We start from the raw sequence: 22,347 nt of genomic DNA, 5'->3' as shown, positions 1-22,347 counted from the left end.
GAATTTGGTAAGTAACAGCAATGAACTACAACATACAGACAATACCACTGAGGTGTTTCCCTCCAACATTTCCAAACCAAACAGCCTTAATTTCTAATGCTGGATTGCTCAGAGCCCCTCAAGGGCAGCTTGTGGCATTTGGCAGCTGCCCTACCAGGGACCAAGCAGCTCATCCCCGAGCTGTGCTGGACACAGGCAGTGTAGGATTTGAGGAGTGGAGGCACACACTGCTTCTGATTCCCCTGTGGCTCTGGCTCTGTGCTCCAAATGACCCCAGAAATGAGTGAGTATGGCCAGACTCCCTCCAGGTCGATATAAAGTTATTTCCATGAGCCTACAGAGGTTATTTTTGGTTGGATCCCTTGCTCGGAAGCTGTGCATCCGAGGCTCAGGCATATCCATTTCTTTTAGCATTATTAGTATCAGAAGCAACCAGAGACATTAAATAAGGTCAAGGTGACTGTACATAGGTGTTAGATAACACAATAATTTAAAATGATGAATGAAATAGCTCAAGAATTTTAATTATAACTACAGTACAGACACAGCATGACCCTGCAGTGTACAAAACTGTGAATATCTCTGGCAGCTGGGGAGGTATGAGGGGGAGCAGCAGGTACACTGACAAAGCAGCTTTTCCCCTCTCATTTCAAAGAGCTGAAATTCCTGCTTTCTTGTACTAACCAGTGTGGGGTAGGTGGGGGAGGAAGCAAAAAAAAAAAAAAGAGAAATAGATTGCTTTCACAAAACAAGTGGGAAAAGTCAAAGCTAAAAAATAATGGAGCTACATTTTTTTTTTTTTTTCAAAATATAATGACATTTAACAGACAACAACTAGAAAGAGTGGATTAAAATAGTTTTCTTGCTAAGGTCCATTTGTGGTCAATACTGAAGAAGAAATTATTCAATCTAATGGTAGGTAGAAAATTGTAACTTGTATTTAAGACAGCACTTGTTTGGACATCAAAAGTAGGAAACTAGGACTCTGAAGCATTATATACTTGACTGTTTTATATTAACTGTGGAGTCTGATTCTGCAAACACTAAAACATGTGTGAGTGGAACTATTCTCTTGAACACAATATATATGAGTACAGCAATATAGATTTAACATGCATAATTATTGGAGTCTTTGTCCCAGCTATAATTTTAAATGATTGATCTGTTTTTAAATCTCTGTTTTAAATGGCAGAAATATACAGAGAAAATACTTATTTTGGACCAGAAATGCTGGTTGTGTTTTGTCCTTTTTTATTTGTAGCTTCATGAACTTTCTTTCAAAAAATCAAAATCTTGTTTGTTGTCAGAGATACTTCTTAACTTTGCTTTTTAAAATTTATTCAGGAACCCCTATGACACATAAGATAGAGCACATGAAAGAAAGTCAGTCTTTCTCTTTTCTTTTCCTCCCTCTTTTTTTTTTTTTCAGAAAAGTACCATAAAATATGTGTGTGGTGTAAGAACGTGTGCTGAAGTTTCATGTTTCAGGTAATCTTCTTTAAAATAATGGGAGTCTAGATTGCATCAGTTAGTTTAAAAAGTGCTATGCTATTGGTAGGAAGAAAATGGGATTTGAGCCAAAATTTGCCTGTGTTGCTGCCAAAGTCTGTATCAGATTTAAGACACATGCTTCTGCAAGCTTCCATGAAGGTTGTGAAAAAAGTTTTCATACCGAGTTGGATTACAGCTCTCAGCTCAAAACACTGGCCATTACTCTCCCATCTTAAAAGCCTGCTGTAACACAGAGCACAGAATCCAGCAGATTTCTCACATTTTCTGGACCACAGATGGATTTTGAATGTCTCTTTGTGTCCTGGTGGAAGATATATTTACTTCATTAACTGGAATCCATACCTGATTGCTTGTGAGTGTGTGTGTGTGTGTATACATACAGATATATATCTATTTAAAACCTTATCATGATTTTATTTCAAGTGTATCTAAGATCTGCTCCAAGAAATTACATTCTCTAGAGGAACTTACAATTGTTTTGAGCAGCAAAGGGACAGATATTTACTCTCAGATGTTGGAATCCTTTGTGAGTTTATGAGAGAAATTCTGGAAGCTTTTCTGTGTTGGTGGTAGAGAAATGCCTTTTGAAACAGACCCTTCCAGCTGTACAACTGCATAGTAACCTGTGGATTTTAAACACCAGAATGTACAAACCGTGGGCAACTGTGAACATTTTCATAGTTTCTTTTCTGCATCTGCTGCAAGGATCTGACTATGAGAATGGATCTGTGAAGGTAAGTGAACTTTATTTATTGTGATTCTTAATAATACAAATTTCCAGGATTAGCTACATTTAATGTGCAAGGTAGTGGGTTTCTTGCTGTTTTGGTAATGGGTTGTTGTTTTTGTCTTTGGTGATGGTTTAGATGCAGAGATTTTTAGCAACCATAGAGGAAAAAGAATCTACAAGGAATTTAAATTAATATTCTCTATTTGATACTTTATTACTTTTTTACTAATTATTAAGTACTTGTGTGCTTTGTTCTTGAGTTAAAATTTTAGTTTCAGTCATGCAAAATAAAAGAAAAAGTCTGAAAAAGAAGCATGAGTCAGAGTATTTAGAATATTTGGTAAATACACTTTTTTATTTCAGGTATTTATAATTGCAGAAATTAGTACGCTGGCATTGAAATTTTCCCTGTAAAAACACGTGTTCATCAGTTGTTCACTTATTTGCCAGAAATCAGAGAAGCATTTTTCTTTTCCTTCACTAGAAAAAGTTATATAGGATTTTAAAATAAGCAGCAACTAGTAATAATAGAGCACACTGCCCAGAAATTAACTTTTCTTCTGAATATAGTACATGAAACAAAATTTAAGCTGGATCCTCACCATGAGCATAGGATTTTTCAGATCTGACTTTGAGACAGTGTGAGAACATCCAGGACAATCATTTAGAAAAGTAGAACAAAAACTGGAACAAGTTTCTACACATGCAGTCTGTCCAAAAATGATTAATTCAGTGTGTGGTCCAGAACAAATTATTTGTTTTTCACTAGCAGAGCAAAACAAGCTAATATTTTTGTTTTCACTTCAGAAAACCTCCTGCTTGCAAGCAATGACCACACACTAGTCTGTGAGCCTGCTGCATGCTGACCTGTGCTTTAGAGAAGAAATGCTGCTGTGTGCCTAATTGCAGCCTGCTGTTGCCAGCCCAATAAGTCAGTGGTGAGCAATGTGTGCCCCAGGATGACTGATGCCTGCTGACTGCTCACAAGCTTCTAATTTACAACCCCAGCAATCAATTCTTTGAAGGCATTAGGACCAGGCATTAGGCTTGTTTAATGCATCAACTTTGTGCACTGCATGACAAATCACTGTATTTAAACCAGAGCATGCTTTCTCATACAAAATAGTAACCATTTTATAATTGGCAGGGCTGATAATTCTATCCACATGTGGGACACAAGTTAATTCAGCACAATAGTAAAACCACTAGCAAGCCCTTTCATTGTCAACATTGATTCCATATCCACTTGCCTAGAGTAAATGCAAGAGCTCTTCTTGCTGGTTTAAACTGGTTTACAGCTCATTCACTGTGATAGGATTGTCCATCCAACATTGATACAACTGGGATTATTTTCACTGAAATTTGGTTACCACCATCAGGCAGCCAGCTTAGCCACAGGCTACTGTTCTTGAAACAACTCACTGAGAGTTTCCAAGAGTATCCTAAAGGAATCTTATAGGTCACACTCAAAAAGGTGTCACACTCAAATGCTGTATTTCACTTGCATTGGCTGCTGATTGCCAAAAGGAGAAGACTGGCTTTCAGCTTGTTCTGATTCTTTTGGTATAGACAGAGGTTTCTGGCTAAACTATTTGTTTTTCTTTTAATGTTTTAAATTTACATACAGTGTTAGCTTTCTGGGCTGTTTTCTCCTGTATGACCTGTGGGCTTCTGTGTGTGTACATCTATGGAAATACACCACAAAACTTCCTTCATCTCACAGTGCTGGATGGCACACAGGATTATTTTTACCGTTTGCACCTCAGATTGAATTTGCAGTACACAGAAATGATGGATTGCCTTCACCCACCCTACCTTATTATTCTAAAGTTCCTAAAGACCGACAGCAGCATTGCCTGGATAAAACCCACAAGGTCAGGATGCAGGTAATACACAGCTAATGAGACCTAGGCAGGGTTAAGCACCAGCAAGCTGCTCTGCCCCCTGTTAAATGGATCCAAGTGAGGTGAGCTCTGCCCAGGACACCTGAAATTTTAATCCTGTTTATGCTTTAAACCATCAGGTGGTGTCAGTGTGGCATCATGCAATAGAGTTTCAGGGGGCTAAGGGTTTAAATACTCTCTTTTTCCCCTTCAGATATCCTGATTAAAGGCATGAATGCTAAAAAGTTTATGTACAAGCTGCCGTGATCCAGCATCTCCATGGCAGTTGGCTTTTCCTAACCCTTCAAAAACTCCATCCTCTTCTGAGCACATGAATCCCTTTTCCCCACCATGTGCATGTATTCCTTGCCTGGCAGAGCTCTTCCTTCCTCTCTCCATTCCTGACTTGTTCTATTCCCAGTATTTGACCTGTGTTCTCTCACCTCCAGGACTCAGGGGCTCAATTTTCTGATTGGTCTCTTTTTTGTGCTATCCAAGGGTCACCCTCCTTCCCACTCACTTCCTCCTGGATGGGGACACCCTTCTTCTCTTGCAGACCTTCAGGAGTGTTGTCCAAGTTCCTCAGAGACAGCCCTAATGGACATTTTTGTTTTCCAGCCATATCTGACTATGGCTCCCCTTTCCCTTCTCCATCTATAGTTTCCTTCTTTGTCCCTGTGCTTTTAACTGCCCCAACTTTCCTTTTCCTGACCCGTTTCTCACTCTGATCTCCAAAGGTGATCTCAGCCTCCTTAGCCAGGTCTTGCCCTCCTCCATGAGTATTCACCTCCTTCCCCTCCAGCAGCCAAATCCAGCAGCTTCCTGCCCCTGGATGCCAGACCCTGAGTCCTGAGGGGAAGAAGGGCAGGTCCTGGGCTCTCAGCCCCATGGGTGGTCTGCACCCATGTCCTGCTCTGCTCCCAGATGGGCTGGAACCAGCACAGGACTGACTGCTGCAGAGCCCTGGGAGGACGATGCTGCTGCTCCTGGAGGCTTTCACATCTGGGTAGACTTTTTTCAAAGATACCAGTAAACACATCTGAGCCAGAAAAAAAGATTCCTCAGGTGTCAAAAATTCACATCTGTGATTCATAGTAGGGAAACAGAAAAATTTTTTGCACGGATAAAGGAGGAGCTTCATCCTCAAACCATTGTGACAGAGAAAAGCAAAAAAATTATTGAAATAATTTTGAGGCAGCATCTGGTATGGAGTTTCAGCCTGAACATCGAATGTCTGGCAGTCAGGAGCACAACTGGAGCTCGGGCTCATGGTGGGAGGCAGTGGGCAGCCCCAGGCAGGGCAGCACAGCCACTCAGGTGTCCAGCAGGGCTCGGCTCCAGAGCTGAGCTGATGTCAAGGCTGGTCCCTGCCCTCAGTGGCTTGGTTCAGGATCCCAGCATAACACATGAAGTCCTCGTGGAAGAATTAGATTTCCATGTGGGTTTTCTGTGGACTGAGAATTATTTTTTAAAGTTTTATTTCATCAGGAAATGCTTTTAAAATTCCTTATTGGAGTTCTTGTCCCGACAGTCTGTTACGTTTTGGAAGCTCTCAGCTAGAGAACCGCAAATTTCGTTCTCTCTCTTTCTGTCTCTCCCCTTCAAATTTTTCCTCTCCAAGAGCAGAAACAGACATAAACTACTTTTTCCAGAATTTTAAAATTAGATGTGAAGAGCTATGTCCTATATTCATCAGAGCTGAGGCAATATTTTTGCCAAGAAAAGCCAACAATCCATCATCCATGTTCTGCCTCCAACACTAGAACTGCCTCTCTAATGAGGCTGCAAGTTTTGATCTCAGAGTTAAAATCTCATTGCTTTTCTGCTCAATTCTGCTGCTTCACAGTATTAATAAAGCATTGGGGGACAGGCAAGGGAAGGGAACAGCTGGTCACTTCCAAGTTAGACAGACTCAGAGCCTTTTCCTCTTGCAGAGGGGTTCTCCCCACACTGAGCCCTCCTTTGGTTTTGTTAGAGAGGAGCCCACAGTGGACAGGCCTGATGTGTGTCCCTGAACTATAAATGTGCTTTCTGATCAAAAGACCAAGGGGTTAGGTGTGCTTAGCTGGAGGTAAACGTGGCTGCTTCCTGTTACATGCACTCCTTTTGCACAGCTAAATCTTTTTTACCTCTGCACTAAGCATTAGAGCCTCAAGTGGTCATTCTTGCTCAAACAGATCTTATTCTCCTGCTGTCACTGTGTGGGAAGCCACTGTCCAAACACAGCTGGTACACAGTCCTTGTCCACTGGTGAGAGTGAGGCAGCACCTCCTCATCCTCCTGAGGCCCTGGACCACCTAAGTGGAGAATGCCTTGCCCTTGGGAAGGCATGGAAATACTGGAAGAAATCAGGGAGCTCTTTACATCTCCTTTCCGAGAGGCAGCTGCAGTCTGTCTGTCTGTACAGCTGAAACAGAGCTCTGGGGGGAAACCTGAGCAGCACAGCTGGCTGTAGGCTTTTGTCTCTGTAATTAGAACTGACACTGGTTTTCAGATAAATCCACACAGCTTTCTAAAATCTGCTTGCAAATGTTGCTTGGTTTCTAGAAAAGTTAGATTCTAACAAATCTTCCGTGTCATAGATTCTCTTCCTCAAAGGCAACTCCTGAAATTCCAGCAGTGCTCAACTGCTAGAAAAAGCAACTTGAAATGTCATTGGAAACAATTTCTCTGTTTAAACTAGGTTTTTTATCCTCAAATCCAGCTTCCTTTCAAAGTTAGGAAACACTTCTGAACAAATATTATGAGATTGTGGTTTTCAGAAGTATTTCATTCTCCCAGTTTTGTCTGCTGCTTTTGATTCTCTGTGATTACCATCTCTGATAGGCACAATGAGCCAAAAATGTGTGAAAATAGAGTATTCCTGCAGAAATGACTGTGTTTTCCTTCAGAAGTGAGAAGCTATCAGGAAACTTGTGAGGAAAGCCAATTTGTTCTGACTTATCTGCTACTGTCTTGACAAGGTGCACTGGAGGCAAACAGAACAATCCTGTATTATTATCATGCCACACAGCATCCGTCCTTGGCTCTTATCAATTTGGAAAGGCAACTACTAACACCCTGCTGCTTTATCAAGAACAGTTCTCACTCATGAGAAATAGCAAAAAAGTCCCTCCCAGCTGCTGATCCAATCCAGTCCATCTCAGCTAGGATTTAATGTCTGAGGATAGAGCAGAGCTTGGGAAAATACACCAGGCTGTGCAGATTAACCAGATGCAGCGTTTGAGAAACCCAATTATCAGGTGTTTGAAATTAAACTTTGCCATCAGTTGTACTCACATCTGAAAGTCTGTAAAACCAAGGGGAGGAAGGAAGGCAGGTTCAGAGGGCAGTGGGCCATCTTTTTGCTAATTAGTGCTTTGAAAGCATCCAAAACACGCCATCAGCTCAGGCTCAACAAGTGTTTTGCTTGTTTCTGTTTCCTGCAGCCTGCTGGTGCTTTCTCCCCACAGGCATTGGTGGTGTGTGGTGGTATCAATGTAGGCTCCCACAGGAGGCAAGCAGAGAAAAGATCTGCCTGAAAACAGGAAAAAACTGGTGCAAACTCTGGCTTGTGGGACCTCTGCCATGATGGCTGCAGTTTTTGTTTTGATCAACACTGCCCTATTCCAGATAAGGTTTACTTGTTTCTTATCTCCAGTGGACACCATACTGGCATTTGGGAAAAATAAATAAGGTACAGTTGTAGGTGATAACTCATTTATTCTTATTCCCACTAAAAAAACTTGTACAATACTTTTTATAGTTATCACACAGTGGGATCTGTGATTCTTTTAGGCCTTTCTCTAAGGGCAAGTAAGTCTAGTTACAAAACTGAACTTGCCCTTTCTTGGAGTTGGCTTTGAGACCATAGTGCTGAGGGGGAAAAATGACCTGAGCTATGCTGCTGCAGGGAAGCAAATCTGATATGGTAACTTTCCTTCAGAAACACTTATTCCTAAGAAATTTCTCATTCCTCTCACTATGTGCAATTCCCTTATCTACTTCTCCACCTGCTCCTGCCTCCCCAGCACGCTTTGCTGATTGTCATACATCTTGCTGGGATTTGAGGAATGGAAACAAGATGCTGAGTGCCCCCACTACAGCTGCACAGACCCCCTTTGCCTCAGGAAGACCAAGCAGAATACCTTTTTTAATATCCTGGTGATATATGGGCTTCTGTACCAATGAACAGCAGAACAATTGCACATTGCATTAAGAAAGATTCAGGTTCCTTTCTTTGGGAAGGACAGCCGTGTATTTTTTATATTTTTTTCCCAGATGTGATTTAAGGTGTGGAACCATTCAGCTGGTGGTAGGATGCCATCTAGGGTCCTCCTGCTTCCCCAAAGTCAATCCTGAGCAGCAGCATCGTGGAGCTGGGCACCACATGAATGGCTCACTCCCAGGATGCCAGGATGGATTTGCCTAAGCCATGATTTCATGGAAACAGGCTGTGCTGGCTTTGACAATTCACAGTCACCCACTGCAGTGGTCACTGCTGAGTGCAGCTGGGGAGGGAATTCTGTCTGAGTCACGCTGGATTGCAAAAAGTTGCATCATGTTACTGTATCGTATGTCACTTTGCACACAGAGAATGTGCCACAAAGACAGGCAAAACTTCTCACTTTAATTAGCAACGTGACTCAGAAACCACGCTAGGATGCTTTTCTGAATTGCTAGGGAAATATTACTCAAGAAAAACTACAGTTCCAGGAAAATGTGTGCATGTGATTGGGGTAACATAAGTTCATTCAGTGTTGGCAATGGCTTTGCTTTGTGAGTGACATTTTGAAGCCCAGCTGTCCAACTGGCTACTCATACTTCCAAAACATTTATTAAAGTGTCTTGGGGAAAACCCAAAAACCAACAAAAGCACTAACTGAAGGACCCTTCATCACATCAAAAAATATTTTCAAGTATTGAAAGAATATATAGTCATCTTATTTCATGCAGGTCTCTGTTACTGAGCCATTCCAAACTCACTCTCCAAACCCCAGTGACTTCCAAAGAATGGACAAATGTCAAGAGACAGTGACTACAGCCTGGGCATACTCATGTAAACACATTTAATATTCTATTTTTGATGTGTGCACCCTGTCATAGTGTTGGGCCAGCACCTAACCTGGTGTACAGTGAAGTGATAATGTCCTAGCTGAGCTCTGTACTGAGCAGCACATCTGCCTCAATGCATTGCAGCAATGCAAGACCAATGGGACAAGCATGTGAGCAGAAGCTCAGCAAATGTACTGTAAGACTCCCAAAGTCATCAGTAGAATTTAGGATATATCAGTGAGTTACCACACTGGACATTTATGACAAATCACCTGCGTTTCTTCACTCACCAAATTAATGTACTTTGTCTGATCACTGTAGGAGGGACCTAAAGGTGAACTCTAATGTAGTTGACTAGGCTTGAACAGGAAGAAAATCCTTAGCAGACCAACCCTTTTCAGTCATCTACCACTCCAGCTTTTCCATTACTGCCAGCAAACCGATGCACAGTGGATGTTGTTACCTTCAAAATCTCAACTGGAGGATGTTTCCCATAAGAGCCAAAAGACCTGGCTGTGGGAAGAAGCATCTGTTTAATGAGAGCTGTAGCTGATACTCAAAATGTTTGCTGGCTGAGAAAAAGTGCCTTATTTTGGTGTAAAGACCTAACTGGCTAAAAGTATATAGTTCTGAGAGGTATTTTGAAAAAATATTATCAGTCTCTGCTTTGGACATGAAAAATTATGTGAAATGTTATGAGATTCATGCTTCCACAAAACCATGTCCAACTGTGATGTTTTCAGTTATTTGCTTTCAGTATTTTAGTTTATTCAAGAGAGAATACAGCAACCAAAATGCCTCATCTCCAAGGATTTTAATAATGTAAGCATGCTACTAAAGTGCAAGAAGTCTGATTTGTTTGCTGCAGTACCACAAAAGATCTATTCTAGTTCAAAAGGCCACTCAAAATACAAAACAGCTGTTCTCTTGAAGCCCCAGGGAAGTTAATATGATTTACTTGTGAAAGCATATCATCTTCAGCTAAAGTAGAAGCTGTTTTATCACCACCTTTGCCACCAGTTTTAGAAAACAGGTAATTAGGTCTCCTTCTTCAGTGGAAGTTAAACTGGAGACCAAGAAGACAGATTCTCAAGGAGTGTCTGGAGGAAGCTTTTTATCACATTGAACATGGGGTGGAGCAGTCTAGAGCTGCCTCCTCCTCGGGTTTTGTGTCTCAATCAGATGATGTACTGACAAGGTTTCAGCAAAAGAGGCCCTCAGGCATCACCAATTATCAGTGAGAAATGTGACAGTCCCAGTGTCACAGGACAGGACAGGCCAGGCCAGTGTCTCCCTGTCAGCCCTCTGCCCCCTGGCCAGACTATCAGTTTGACCATTTTTTGTTCCTCCCAAACTCACAAGTAACACATCTGTCAGTCCTTCCTGTGCTCTGGCAACTGCACACTGCTCTTCTCACAGCCCAGGGCTCCCTGCAGTTTCCCTCCAGCAGCTGTGGCACACAGGATGGAGAGCTGGGGTCACAGTCACCTTCCCTGACAGGATGCATGGCAAGGCCAGCACTCTCCAGCTCTCCAGGCAGACTGCAGAGAGGTTTTGCACAGATTGTGGGTGAGGGAAGTAAAATTTTCCTGTGCTGCTCTTCAGCCCTTGAGCTTTTTCAGGGAAGAAGTTCTGTCCCTTTGCATATTTTTTGCTATGTACTTGGACAACATTGCTGTATGCTTTCAATACAGCTCTCACTGGAGAAAACACCCTTTTCAAAAAGTGACAGCTGGAAATTTGTCTCAAACTTGTCCCCACTATAAACAGAATGCCCCTTCAGGTTATTAATGCTGTAACTGTGATGATCAAATGAATGTTCAGTCTGGACAAGGCAGTGCACTGAGAGAGATGAAACATTTTTAGAAGAGATTTGAGTATTTGTTTACAACATTTTGAAGGCTGAGTGAAGTACTGTGTGCTCCTGAAATTTCATCCATGCTTCTGAAGTGACAAAGACTGTAATAGCCACTTCAAGCCCATCATGTTTCAGAGAACAATTTTAGTAGGAAGTCAAAATACCTAAGTGTTTTGTCTCCCTGTGGCCATGTTCACTGTAATTAAAAATAGCTTATCTGTGCACTGATAGTGTATAATGATGCTTCCAGAACAAATATAGTCAGGGATGCAACTTCATATACCAGAAGTTCATAGCTGACAGAGAATCAAAATTATGATTTTACTGGAGCTGTTGAAAAGTAAATGCTCTTTCTCTCCTCAGAAATGAAATACAATGTGATGATAAAATTACTGCATGCTAATATGTGTCAGACATGTGCACAGTTAGATGCCTCATGCTAGATATTTATGGGGTGATGCAGTTGCTTGTTGATAGGGCAGTAAGTCACTCCTCCAAGCCTCATGCAAAAGACTCTCACTATTTTATGACCTGTTGTGCAACACCCCAAGGATACAAGATGCTGCATTACAGACAACATTTGTTATGATAACATTTGGCAATGGTTGAACCCCTGCTACCTCAAAACCATGGCCTGTCACTCTGAGCAATATCTTCTGTTTCCTTGGTACTCCCTTTGGATGAATGTCTTCCTCTCTTTTCTCATATCTTTTGCTTTGGCCACAGACACCAGGTTAGCTATCATGTCTTCATTTCATGTTTTTACCTGGCTCCAAACTTAGGAGACACAATAATACTAAAAATACTACTAATAATGATGAAAACCCTCATAAGAGTTTTTCTTACTGCAAAACTCTACACAAGCTTGTTATTCTTACCAGGAAAATGTAATTCTTTGTGTTGGCATCATCATGGCAGGAGCTGCTTCATTTTCCTGCCAAGAGAGAACCAAACATTTCCATGGGAACTCTTCTGCAGTTCCCTGGCCACACCATTTCAGAGTCTGTGTGCTGTGAGCCACACATGGCTGGGCAATGCAGCTTTGAGGCAGGGAATGGAGGGATTTCCCCTGCCACTGCAGCCAGACCCAGTCCTTCTGACCCTGCTGTTAGATTTGTGTACCTCATAAATTGCTTCTGCTTTACATTAAGAGAGATTATTTAATCTCATTTGATACTCTCAGTTGAGTGGATTCAGGTCCTCCCCCTACAGCTAAGCTGGTGATCTCCCAGTTCATCCTTCAGCATCAGTGGGGAGGAAGAGGCATTTTGGAGGCACAGTTAATTCAACAGGCTTTAGAATAGGATGAATGCTCACACAGTAGCCCTATTTTTCTCCATTATCTATGAGAGGACTCTAAGATAAATAGTTCATATTCATTCAGGTAAATAAAATAATAGAATCAGGGTATTTTTTATTTTTTATAATTTTGGGGTGGCAGGGAGCTGTAGGCACTCTATCTCCACAAGGTAAGCCTGCAACTATAATCAGTTTATACACTGTGATAAAATCACCTTGGGGAATGCATCATGGAAGAGAAAGGGAGGTTGTTTTCAGGTGTAGCATACAGAGAAGCAAAATTCCTTGGTATTTTCTTGTGGTGATGAATCATCTACCTAGTATTTAAACTGGTTTGAGTCTAGTTCTGAGATTAGCCTTCAGGCAGCACTGGAGCAGGGGGAATTCACCTTCTGGTTGCACCAAGTCTTTGTCTTCTACATAACTTCTCTTGAACTGAATGCAGCTGCTACAGCTGTGTGGAGCACACAGTGCTGGCAGAAAGGCTCAAAATGTCCTCACAATGTGCTGCCAGTACTCTTTGTGCTCAGTGCCCTCATTTTGAGACAAAACTTCCACCCCAGAGACTGGTCAATTTTGAAAGCTTTAGTCTGACCTTATCTTAAGCCTGCTTGGCCAAGTTTGTGATACAATGGCATTAAGAGAATCATCACTGTGCTATGCAGCTACAATCTGCTTTCACTGGCAAGATTAATCTGTTACCTTCCTTCTACTGCTTAACTGCTGAGAGGAGGAATGATTAAACAGTGCAAGGTTATCAAGAGGTTCCTTAATCATTGTCCTGGCCCCAGACACAGTGGTAATGTTGAAAATTTCCATTGATATTTATGCAGCACTTGCCATGATAGAGTCTGTGACCCTAACTCAGAAAAACATTCCTTATCAGAGGAATTCTTACATGTGTTTAGCTTTAAGCAGAGGTTTATGTCCTACTGTAGAGAAAGACTGTGAGGCTGGGGATTAAGGAAAGCAATCATATGTGTAAAGCTTCCAGGATGTATTTCCTGGGTCTGTGAGCATGCTTGAGTACAGAGTGAAATGCAGGCAGACTGAGCAAAATACAGATTTCAATCAATTTTTAATTTTGCCTTCTCACACAAAATATTATTCATCTGCATCAATGCAGATTATTCATGCATCTGTTTTCTTAAATACAACCTCACATATTTTCATGCCCTAGGTCTTCAAATAAACTTAGGACCTTACCAGGCCTTTTTTTTTCCTAATGTTGTACTTCACATCTTTCCTCTGTTATTCAAAATTCCTCCAGGTGGTCTTGAAACACAGAATTAATGCTGCTGAAAAGAGCAGCACATGCCAAAAAAAAAAAAAAGTGTACTGCAAAGGTGAGTTCTTCTGGCTTTCTTAGACATAACTTTGATTTGTTGTTCCTAAGCAGGAAATCTAGAAGCTTGTCAAGGATGGAGGAAAGGTGCAAACAGGAGCTGCAGCCCCTGGCAGGGTATGGCCAATACCAAAACTCCAGAAAGAATATTTGCACTGTGATCAGTGCAGGCTGTCTGTGCATCTGCATGACATGGTGCATAAGCCAAACATTGGACCAGCATAAATCAGTGGGGAAATGAACTCAGTGTCTGATTTTAGGCAGTGTCCAAGGTGGGAAAGGCCACTGAATGTATCACTGCTTTTTCTCTTGTTCCTTTCCAATGCTGACTACTTTTAGGGTTTTTCTGGCATCTAAGATAACTAGGAAAAAGATAGATAGCCCATTATGGTTTCTTTTGGAAGGAGAAGAGTTGTAATTATCCAAAAATCACAATGCTGACTTGCCTTATCATTTCCTGATGATTGTTCATAGCCAAAATAGAGGAAAACAGATATTCCTCTTTGAACTGAAGAATAATTTTGGAACATATGAGAGGTCAGTGTTTAAAAAAACATGTGACTTCAGTTCATTATGAATCTGGTTTTTATCTTGGGATATGGGATCCATTTTTAGATAAGGTCCTTAGAAAAATGACACTAAGAGCAGTAGCAAGCTGAGGAGATAAGAATGAACTACTTAAACCTGCTACTTTGATATCTGTTATTGATGAATTCTGTTTCAACATTTCTCACAGAGAATAGCATCATGTCTTTGGTGGACTATGTGGTGTACATTGATGAGTACTGAAAGTTTAGGACATTTGGAGCTTTGCAGTGATATGGTAATTTTTTAATTTTGGGAGTATTGAAATTACGTTGCCATGGTCCTTTCCCAATGTCTCCTTGTCTAATTTGTTTTTCTCTCAAGTCTTAATGCATATTTTAAGCTTTCTGGGGCCAGAGTTCATGATTTTGCTCTCTATGTGTACCATGCCAAGTGCAGTGAAGTTCTGCTCTGTGTCTTGGTTGCAACCACTACAACCAACACAATGGTGACAGCTCACCTCAGCTGACTACTGAATGCTGTGTCAATGTAAAGGAAATTGGGATGAGGACATGGAAAGGAAAAAAAAATGTTCCTCTGGACCAGGAGGCTGAGCAGCTCAGCCTGAGATAGGTTTCACTAGACTCCCACCTAGCAAAATATGGAGAAAGAAGTGAAAATAAACAACATACAAGCATAGTGGGATCCAAGCATTTCAAGATGTTGAGAACAAAGTGGAGAATGGGAGGGGAATCTGGAAGGAAGGAATGTAGTTAGCAGAGAAAGACTGCAAAAGGGAGGTAGGGATATCTGAAAAGAGGGAAACAGCATGTGCAGATGGCTGCAGTCGATTGTTCTGTTCTTCTTTTGCTTTTTGTGAGGAGCTGGATCTCCCAGAAATGTCTATTAAATGTCAGTCTATATCTGTGTCTCTTTCCTCTCCTCTGTGGCTGAATGAGCTCCCCTCCTGTTGAAATGCTAGTTTTAAATGCTTTCCACTTGCTATCAAGGTGAGAAGGCATAAAATCCTAAATCACATGAGTGGAAAGTTTGGGACTCTGTTGAATCTAACACCCTCCTCCAGTTTCACATTTTGAAAGATTTATTCACACTTCTGTCCAAAGCTTCACTCTTCTAAGCAGGTCTTTTCAGTCATCCAGAGTATGTCTATATCTAAACTTGAATTTAAACAGCAGTATATGAAAGAAGTATCCAAACCTGTGTGGTGCCCTATGGCACTTCATCCATGGTGTTATCTGAGACCATAAAAGGTTCTGTGGTTTTATTTGGTGCTGTCCTTTTCAAAATATTGTGACCAGAAATTAATGCTTTGGAAAGATTTCATGACAATGCTCTATTTGTGCTGTAGGAAGAGGTTTTCCAGCAGAAGCAGTTCAGGCTGTAGGGCTTTGTCCTGCTGAGGGAGCTGATGCACCTTCTACATTTTTCATTTTTAAGCTTTCACTTTTGAATGCTCTTAAGTTTTGGGCAGCCACCTCTATGGTCAAATTGTATTATGATGAAGATGTCCTTCTGGTTGCTTAACTATCTGCTGTGTGCTCTAGCAAGCATTTAGTTTTAGATAAGAGTATTGTAGTAGTCTCAAACAAATCAAAAGAAACACATAAGAGGCTTTTCACTGTTCCTGTTTCAACACTTAGCAAGATTGGAACAAAATTTTGTGCTTCTCTTCAGATGTTTTATACACAGATAGCTGTGTTGAGATATGTCTGACCAAAGATGTACCATTCTAATACCTCTTGTGATCTGGTGAGCCTGGCCTTGCTGGTCACCCAGCAAAAATACTTTCAGAGTGATTTCAAATGAATCATGCTCTAAAAGAGACTGCACTTCTCTCTCTTTGCTACAGAAAGAGCTCAGGGCAACTAGCCCACAAACAAAATAAATGCCCCCACTATAAAATCCTATAACTACTTGAGATTCAGACCTCCCTTAAATGCCATCAGTGCCTCCAGCTCACCATCTTGCCTGGTGTCAGAAATGCTCAGAGGCAAAGACCACACTTCATCTCAGTGCTGTTGTTGTGGGAAAGGGCACCAGGAATTTCTGTACTGAATAGGGAATCCTGTGAAGAAGTTAAAAAGTCAGCTGTGAAATCTATTTCCTCTAGGAAGAAGTCAAATATAAGAAGCAGGAATACAATTATTTTTGTGTTATTATGGTAGGCAACAGGCAATCCCACCAAGCTGCAGAGCTTGGACAGGTGTTAGGAAACATGATGAGAGAAGGGGCAACAGATTCCCTTTGGGGTTGAATAGCTTAGGCAATGTTGAGCAGAGTTGGATCTGACAGAGAAGTGCTAACTCTGTGTGAGATTTGGATGATCATGGTTAGGTTAATTAGGATGCATTTCTGATGACAATTCTACAATGAGCATTGCTCCTTCCATTTCCTTTGACATATCCTCCAATTTCCAAAATATGAAAAGCAGTAAGAGAAGAAACTACCTGAATACATAGGCAGGTTTTGTTAGTAGCACTATTATGCATCATCATCAGAGGTGTGTTTTTTTAATTGCCAGAATTCAAATCCTGTTGGGGATGCATTTTTAGTATAGAAATGGCCTCTACTAATGACCCTTCTACACAAAAATACTTGTGATGGCATAAAGTTTGTTAATTTCAGTGTATTGTGTCCACATTATGGAATTTGTATACCTTTAAAAATTAAGTCCTTAAAACAGTAAAAATTCTTGCTTTAGATAAAATCAGTGATCTTTACTTATCATGATGAGGCATTGCTACTTTTTCTCTGCTCTTTCATCTTAGGTTTAAACCTTATTTTGCTTATATAATAATCAGGGCTTGGTTTAGTGGTGAGCACAGTGGTGGTGGTGTTGGGTTGATGGTTGGACTTGATGATCTTAGAGGCCTTTTCCAACCTTAACAATTCTATGACTAATAAAATCTCTTGACATAGGAGCAAGAGAAACTGAGAAGCTACTCATCCAAACTGCTGACTCTTGCAAGAAGTGCAGAGATATATCTGCTAAGTCCCAGAATGTTATCTTCTCATTTTACAGGTTCTCTGTAAATTTAGTTTAAAAGTCTTGGATGCTGATTCAGCTAGAACATATTTTGTACCACAAAGAGAGTGGGGAAAAGTCAATGCTTAACAGAGCTCAGTTTTGATATCTTTATAATGTTCTATATGGGCATAAAAGGAAAGCAAACAACTTTTTTTTCTGAGTTAACTACTTAAAGAATTTTAGGTCAGTGGAAGGTAATTACCCAAAAATTAACTTGGCCCACGTGCACAGGCTAACATCTGTATTGTTGCAAAATAAATGCCACAGATGTCTTTATAACAAGTAACAGATGCACTCAGTGCTTGGATTTCAGATCTCATCTAAAATCTTCCTGTTATAGGTGGCCCTTTTCCTCACCCTTCCCCAGCCCTATACAGAGCACTTGCCTGCTACTGGTTCAGACTGCTGTCTGCTACACACCTCGTCAAGCCTCTTGTACCACAGCTTTGCTTTAAAGAGCTGGGATTTTATTTGTGACAGCTGGCACTGCAGCCCTTTGTTTGCAAGTCAAAAACTACAGTTCACTGTATGACCAGAGAGAACAGCTGAGAGAGCACCAGCCCAACACAGACATTTACAAAGATAACCTCTTACTTGTGCTGGAGACAATGTTTTCAGCAGATCTGGTGAGTCAGTGGAAATAAATATTCAGTGCTTTGATAAAGGCACAAACACAGATGTCAGAAAGCAGCAGCCAAAGAAAGCAGTATTGTTATGGGATGCTGTGCAATATTAAGTATTAAACAGCTATTTTTAAAGTTAATATTAACTTCAAACTGATGGTACAGATCTTTGTAGAGAGCTTTCTCCAGTGGAAGCAGAGTGGTCATGAACATCACACAGGTGGAAATGCAGTGACTGCTGCTGCTGCACAGGCACAGCTCTGAGGCTGGACATGGGCATGACCCAAGAGCAGCCACAGTGGGAGATGGCAGATGCACCCTGCCCTCTGCAGCATGCTGAATGAAGTGCTTGCCTGCCTCATGGATGGGCCCTTGTGCCCAGTGCAGCTTCCAGCTGTAACTCCTGACCCTGCAGTGCTGGAACCAGATTTTGGCTTGTTGCAGAGGCACATGGGCTGGGCTCAGCAGCTGAACTGAGTCAGGTTATCTTAGGGTGGGCTGGGGTTCACTCTGGCCAGCTCAGGCACAGCAGTGATGTGACCAGTGAATAACAGGGACACAGTAAAGTCTGCATTTGTCAAACAGTTCTGAGGGCTGGGATGAAGAGGGTGAAGAAGGGGGAACCTCCCCTTCCTAATCTCTGTGGGCACAAATCCTGCAGACAATTCTGGTGCTGGGCACTCTCAAAGCTGGGAGATGTCTGTTTTCCCAGGTACTCTCAGGTGTCCCCAGTGATGTGCTGCCCTTTGGTCCCAGCTCCATGAGCTGCTCTGAGTGTGAAGCCCTGGCTTTCTGACCTCCCCCTTTCCTTCCAGAGGACATCCCTGTCAGCACTGGAGCGGTCAGAGCAGCAGATCAGGAGAGCATCCAGCCTGGAAGAGCTGCTTCACATCACTCACTCTGAGGACTGGAAGCTGTGGAAGTGCAGGCTAAAACTCAAGAGCCTGGCCAGCCTGGACTCGCGCTCTGCTTCGCACCGCTCCACCAGATTCGCTGCTGCTTTCTATGACATTGACACACTGAAAGGTGGGTGCAGCTCTGTGGCCAAGTCTGCTCCCAGCTCCCTCATCCTTGTGCAGTACACTGTGAATTAAGTAAGGGTTTTCTAGCATATACCCATACTGGAAACAACAGGGCATTACTGGAAAATGACTTTGTATGAAAAGTGTCAGACAACAGCCTGAGCACGCCTCCCTGTTTCGTGGCCAAAATCAGGTTTATTTTCTCTGCATACTCTCCAAAGGGAAGATGCACTGTTCAGGGTTCCCCCAGTGCACAAAAGAAAGAGAAGCCATGTACAATGTCCCTCTGGCTGAGGGGCTGGACAGCAGCATTGTGGTACAACTCAGAACCTGCTTGCAGGCAGAAATGAACAAACTTTACTGCAGGCATAGAAATCCCTTTTTTATTAGGTGTGCTCTGATACAAGGCACTGCACCAGCAGCAGTGTCTGTGTGGGAAGTGAGAGAAAGAAGGTGCTGTCCTAACCTCCATCTATATAAGGAAGTTTCTCCAGACAAAAGCAGACCTGAGGCAACACACCAGCAACTAAAAGTGGAGAATCACAACCCACTCCCTCCATCTGGAAGAAGTATGAATATTGTTCCTTGGAGCTGTGATGCTCAGGAAGCATTCCATATTCATGGATGTAAAACAAAGGATCAGTTACTCTATTTTGGTCCAGCAAATAGACAACATACAGCAAAGCTAAACTGTAGCCTAATGAAGGCTGAGATAATCTCTTTGTTGTCTTTATCCTGATGTGATATTATCATATCACTTTCCTTTTGGGAAATCAGATATTGCTGATCCTGTTCCAATACCACTTTTACAACAGCCCCAACCACATTCACACACCATTACTCAGCTAAATTATGTCTGAGCCAGGGCCTCAAATTGCTTCTCTGAGCCACAACACAGAAATGTGTATACAAGTGCCTGTTTGAAGAGGGTTTTCATATAACAGGCATGGTTTTACACTTTTCACAGAAATTTTGTACAGAAAAAAACAAATAAACACACGAAGAACAATTAAGACAGCTTTTAATAGTGATAAACATTTTTGCTTACATAACCTTATAATTCTACTCAGAAACACTAAAAATCCACAGAGTTATTAGGAGTACCCAGAGTCAAGTGCTGTAATGCAATACTGTTGCTCGTTTAGTGAACACCAACATTTCTGCAAAACTAAAAACCCCTTTTGTCATAACAGCATGAAAACAGGGGACTTTATTAAATGTTACTGAGGCAGGGAACATTGAAATGGGCATTTTTCAATGGCAGAGTAATGTAACTCAATATTTATAATGTAAATAATGCTCAGATAATAAGGTCACTAGGTCATTTGGTGCACTGTAACTAATTTGAGATGGTGACAGGGCTGGAGCACCTCTCTTGTGAAGTCAGGCCAAGGGAGTTGGGGCTGTTCAGCCTGGAAAAGAGAAGGCTCCATGGAGATCAAACTGCAGCCTTCCAGTACCTAAGAGGGAGCTGCAAGAGAGATGGAGAAGGACTTTTCCCAAGGACATGTAGTGAAGCTAAAGGAGGATAAGTTTAGATTAGGAATTGGGAAGACACTGGAGCAGGTTTCCCAGAGCAGCTGTGGATGACCCATCCCTGGAAGTGCTCCAGGCCTGGCTGGAATGAACAGTGAGCACCCAGGTCTAGAGGAAGGTGCTCCTGCCCACAGCAGGGGTTGGAATGAGGTGATCTTTAAGGTCCCTCCCAAACTGAACTGCTCTGTGGTTCTATTTCACTGTGGTCATATAGATACAGTTTTCTGCTGGGAACAGCTATTAGGTTGCTGCCTATTTTCCCTTTGAAAGTCTAACTTTAGACACAGAGATGTCAGCTTTCTCATGAAAAGTCAGGTTGCTGAAATTCAAAAAAGTTAAAAGAGTTAAAAAAAGCCCATTGGGACATCTTCTCCCTTCTTCCATTCAAACTGGAATTATCCCAGGACAGAAAGTACTACTTTTGTTCCAATATATTCATATGTTCAAGGTACTAAAGCTCCTGTTAAAAAACACAAGCCCAGAAACATGTATTTCTTTCCCACACCCTTTCCAGTAATTAAACAGTGACCTTTCTGCCAAGGGAATCTGTTTTGTTTTAATAAAATGTTTTGATGAGAAGGCTGGGTTAAGACTTACCATTGTTTCACTGGAGTATCTTCCACAGCACTCCAAACTCCACTGGGGAAAATCCAGGACTTTGTTCCTCCTTTCTAAAGCTTTAACAGAATTACCTGAAAGTTTGTGTCACTTCATCTAACCACAGCCTCCCTGAGCTGCTCAGTCACTAAGCAATTTCAAGCTGAGACTGTATCACAGACAAATTTCTCAGAAGCTGCTCTGTGCTTGGTGACAGAAATGACCAGGGGGACCCTGGGGATTTGGAACAAGGTGTGACACCCACTTGCTTGGCAGCCAGTTCCTGCAACAGCCCTTCTGCTAAAGAAGTGGTTATTTAAGTGAGGATGTGTGTAGCTGGAAAGGTCATTGCTGCTTATACTCATTGAAGTGACACCTGAAGTGATGTCATATACATGCACATACCTTAATGAATTTGGCACTTTATTTTCTGTTTTAATGATAGGATTAGATTGGTGTTTTGAACTAACATTACTCTAGAAAATTCTATTGATTTTAATGATTATTATTCTCTTAATTTATGCCTCTTCTTCAAAATTCAGATATCAAAATCTTACTTCATGTACTCATTGCATGACTGGAAAATGGAGCAAATCAACCCTGTCAAAGGACCTTGCAGAAATAAATAAAATTATTTAAATATACAAAGACAGTTGAAGAAAGAGTTAAAATTAACAAAAGGAAAGTCAGGAATGAGAAAAATAGATCTTCATCTGAAGGCAAGGTATAGCATGTAGGTTAAAAGTATTCCAGAATTTCTTCTTTCTCAGAACTTCACTGTAAATGTAGGCACTGCTTTTGCAATAGGAGGGAGGACTACTGCACTGGAAGAGAGAGAATTTTTAAATAGTGTAAAAGTTGCTTTTCATCTTTCACAAGCTTGATGTAAGGGGTAAAGAAGAAAAATGGTTTTCATCATTTTAAGAAGAACTTAAAGCATAAGCATTGATAATGCATGAGCAACTCCATAACTTGAATCAAGTCAGCAAGAGGCAAAAAAAGGAGAGCCACCTGCTGACAACACTCTAGACTCTATTATGTATATTATGTAAATGACACTATTTTCTCTGCCTGATTCAAGCAGTTAATGTGTTATTCCTCCTCAAAGTCAGAATTTAACAAATCAGTCAAGCCTAGTCTACAAGTCTACAGCAATTCAGAATTTGAATAGACGACTCATGCTTGAGTTCATACTCCTGTTATTCAGCCTTGAACCCCTGGTGGCACTGAGGTGTGAGACTGTTTGTCTTGGATGTCACTGGGCATTTTGGAAACAGTGCTCTCTGGCTGACATCCACCAGAAGTACTCACACCCTCTGACCAGAATCTGGGAA

The 22,347-nt window shown here is 41.5% G+C and overlaps 1 protein-coding gene across 1 annotated transcript in view; it reads left to right on the top strand.

Moving 5' to 3' along the window:
* The first annotated feature begins 1,608 nt into the window (after window positions 1-1,608).
* The window catches only part of VEGFD (vascular endothelial growth factor D), a 30,039-nt gene continuing 9,300 nt past the window's right edge, over window positions 1,609-22,347 (top strand). Inside the window, exons 1-2 of the mRNA XM_056484182.1 lie at window positions 1,609-2,246; window positions 18,674-18,884. Coding sequence (XP_056340157.1) covers window positions 2,157-2,246; window positions 18,674-18,884 — 301 coding nt within the window. The 5' untranslated portion in view covers window positions 1,609-2,156. The remainder of the gene's footprint in view (window positions 2,247-18,673; window positions 18,885-22,347) is intronic.

The sequence above is a fragment of the Oenanthe melanoleuca genome, chromosome 1 (genome assembly GCF_029582105.1).
Source record: "Oenanthe melanoleuca isolate GR-GAL-2019-014 chromosome 1, OMel1.0, whole genome shotgun sequence".
NCBI classification, from domain to species: Eukaryota; Metazoa; Chordata; class Aves; order Passeriformes; family Muscicapidae; genus Oenanthe; species Oenanthe melanoleuca.
Note: the sequence above shows the minus strand (reverse complement) of the source record. Positions and strands in the feature narration are given on the sequence as shown.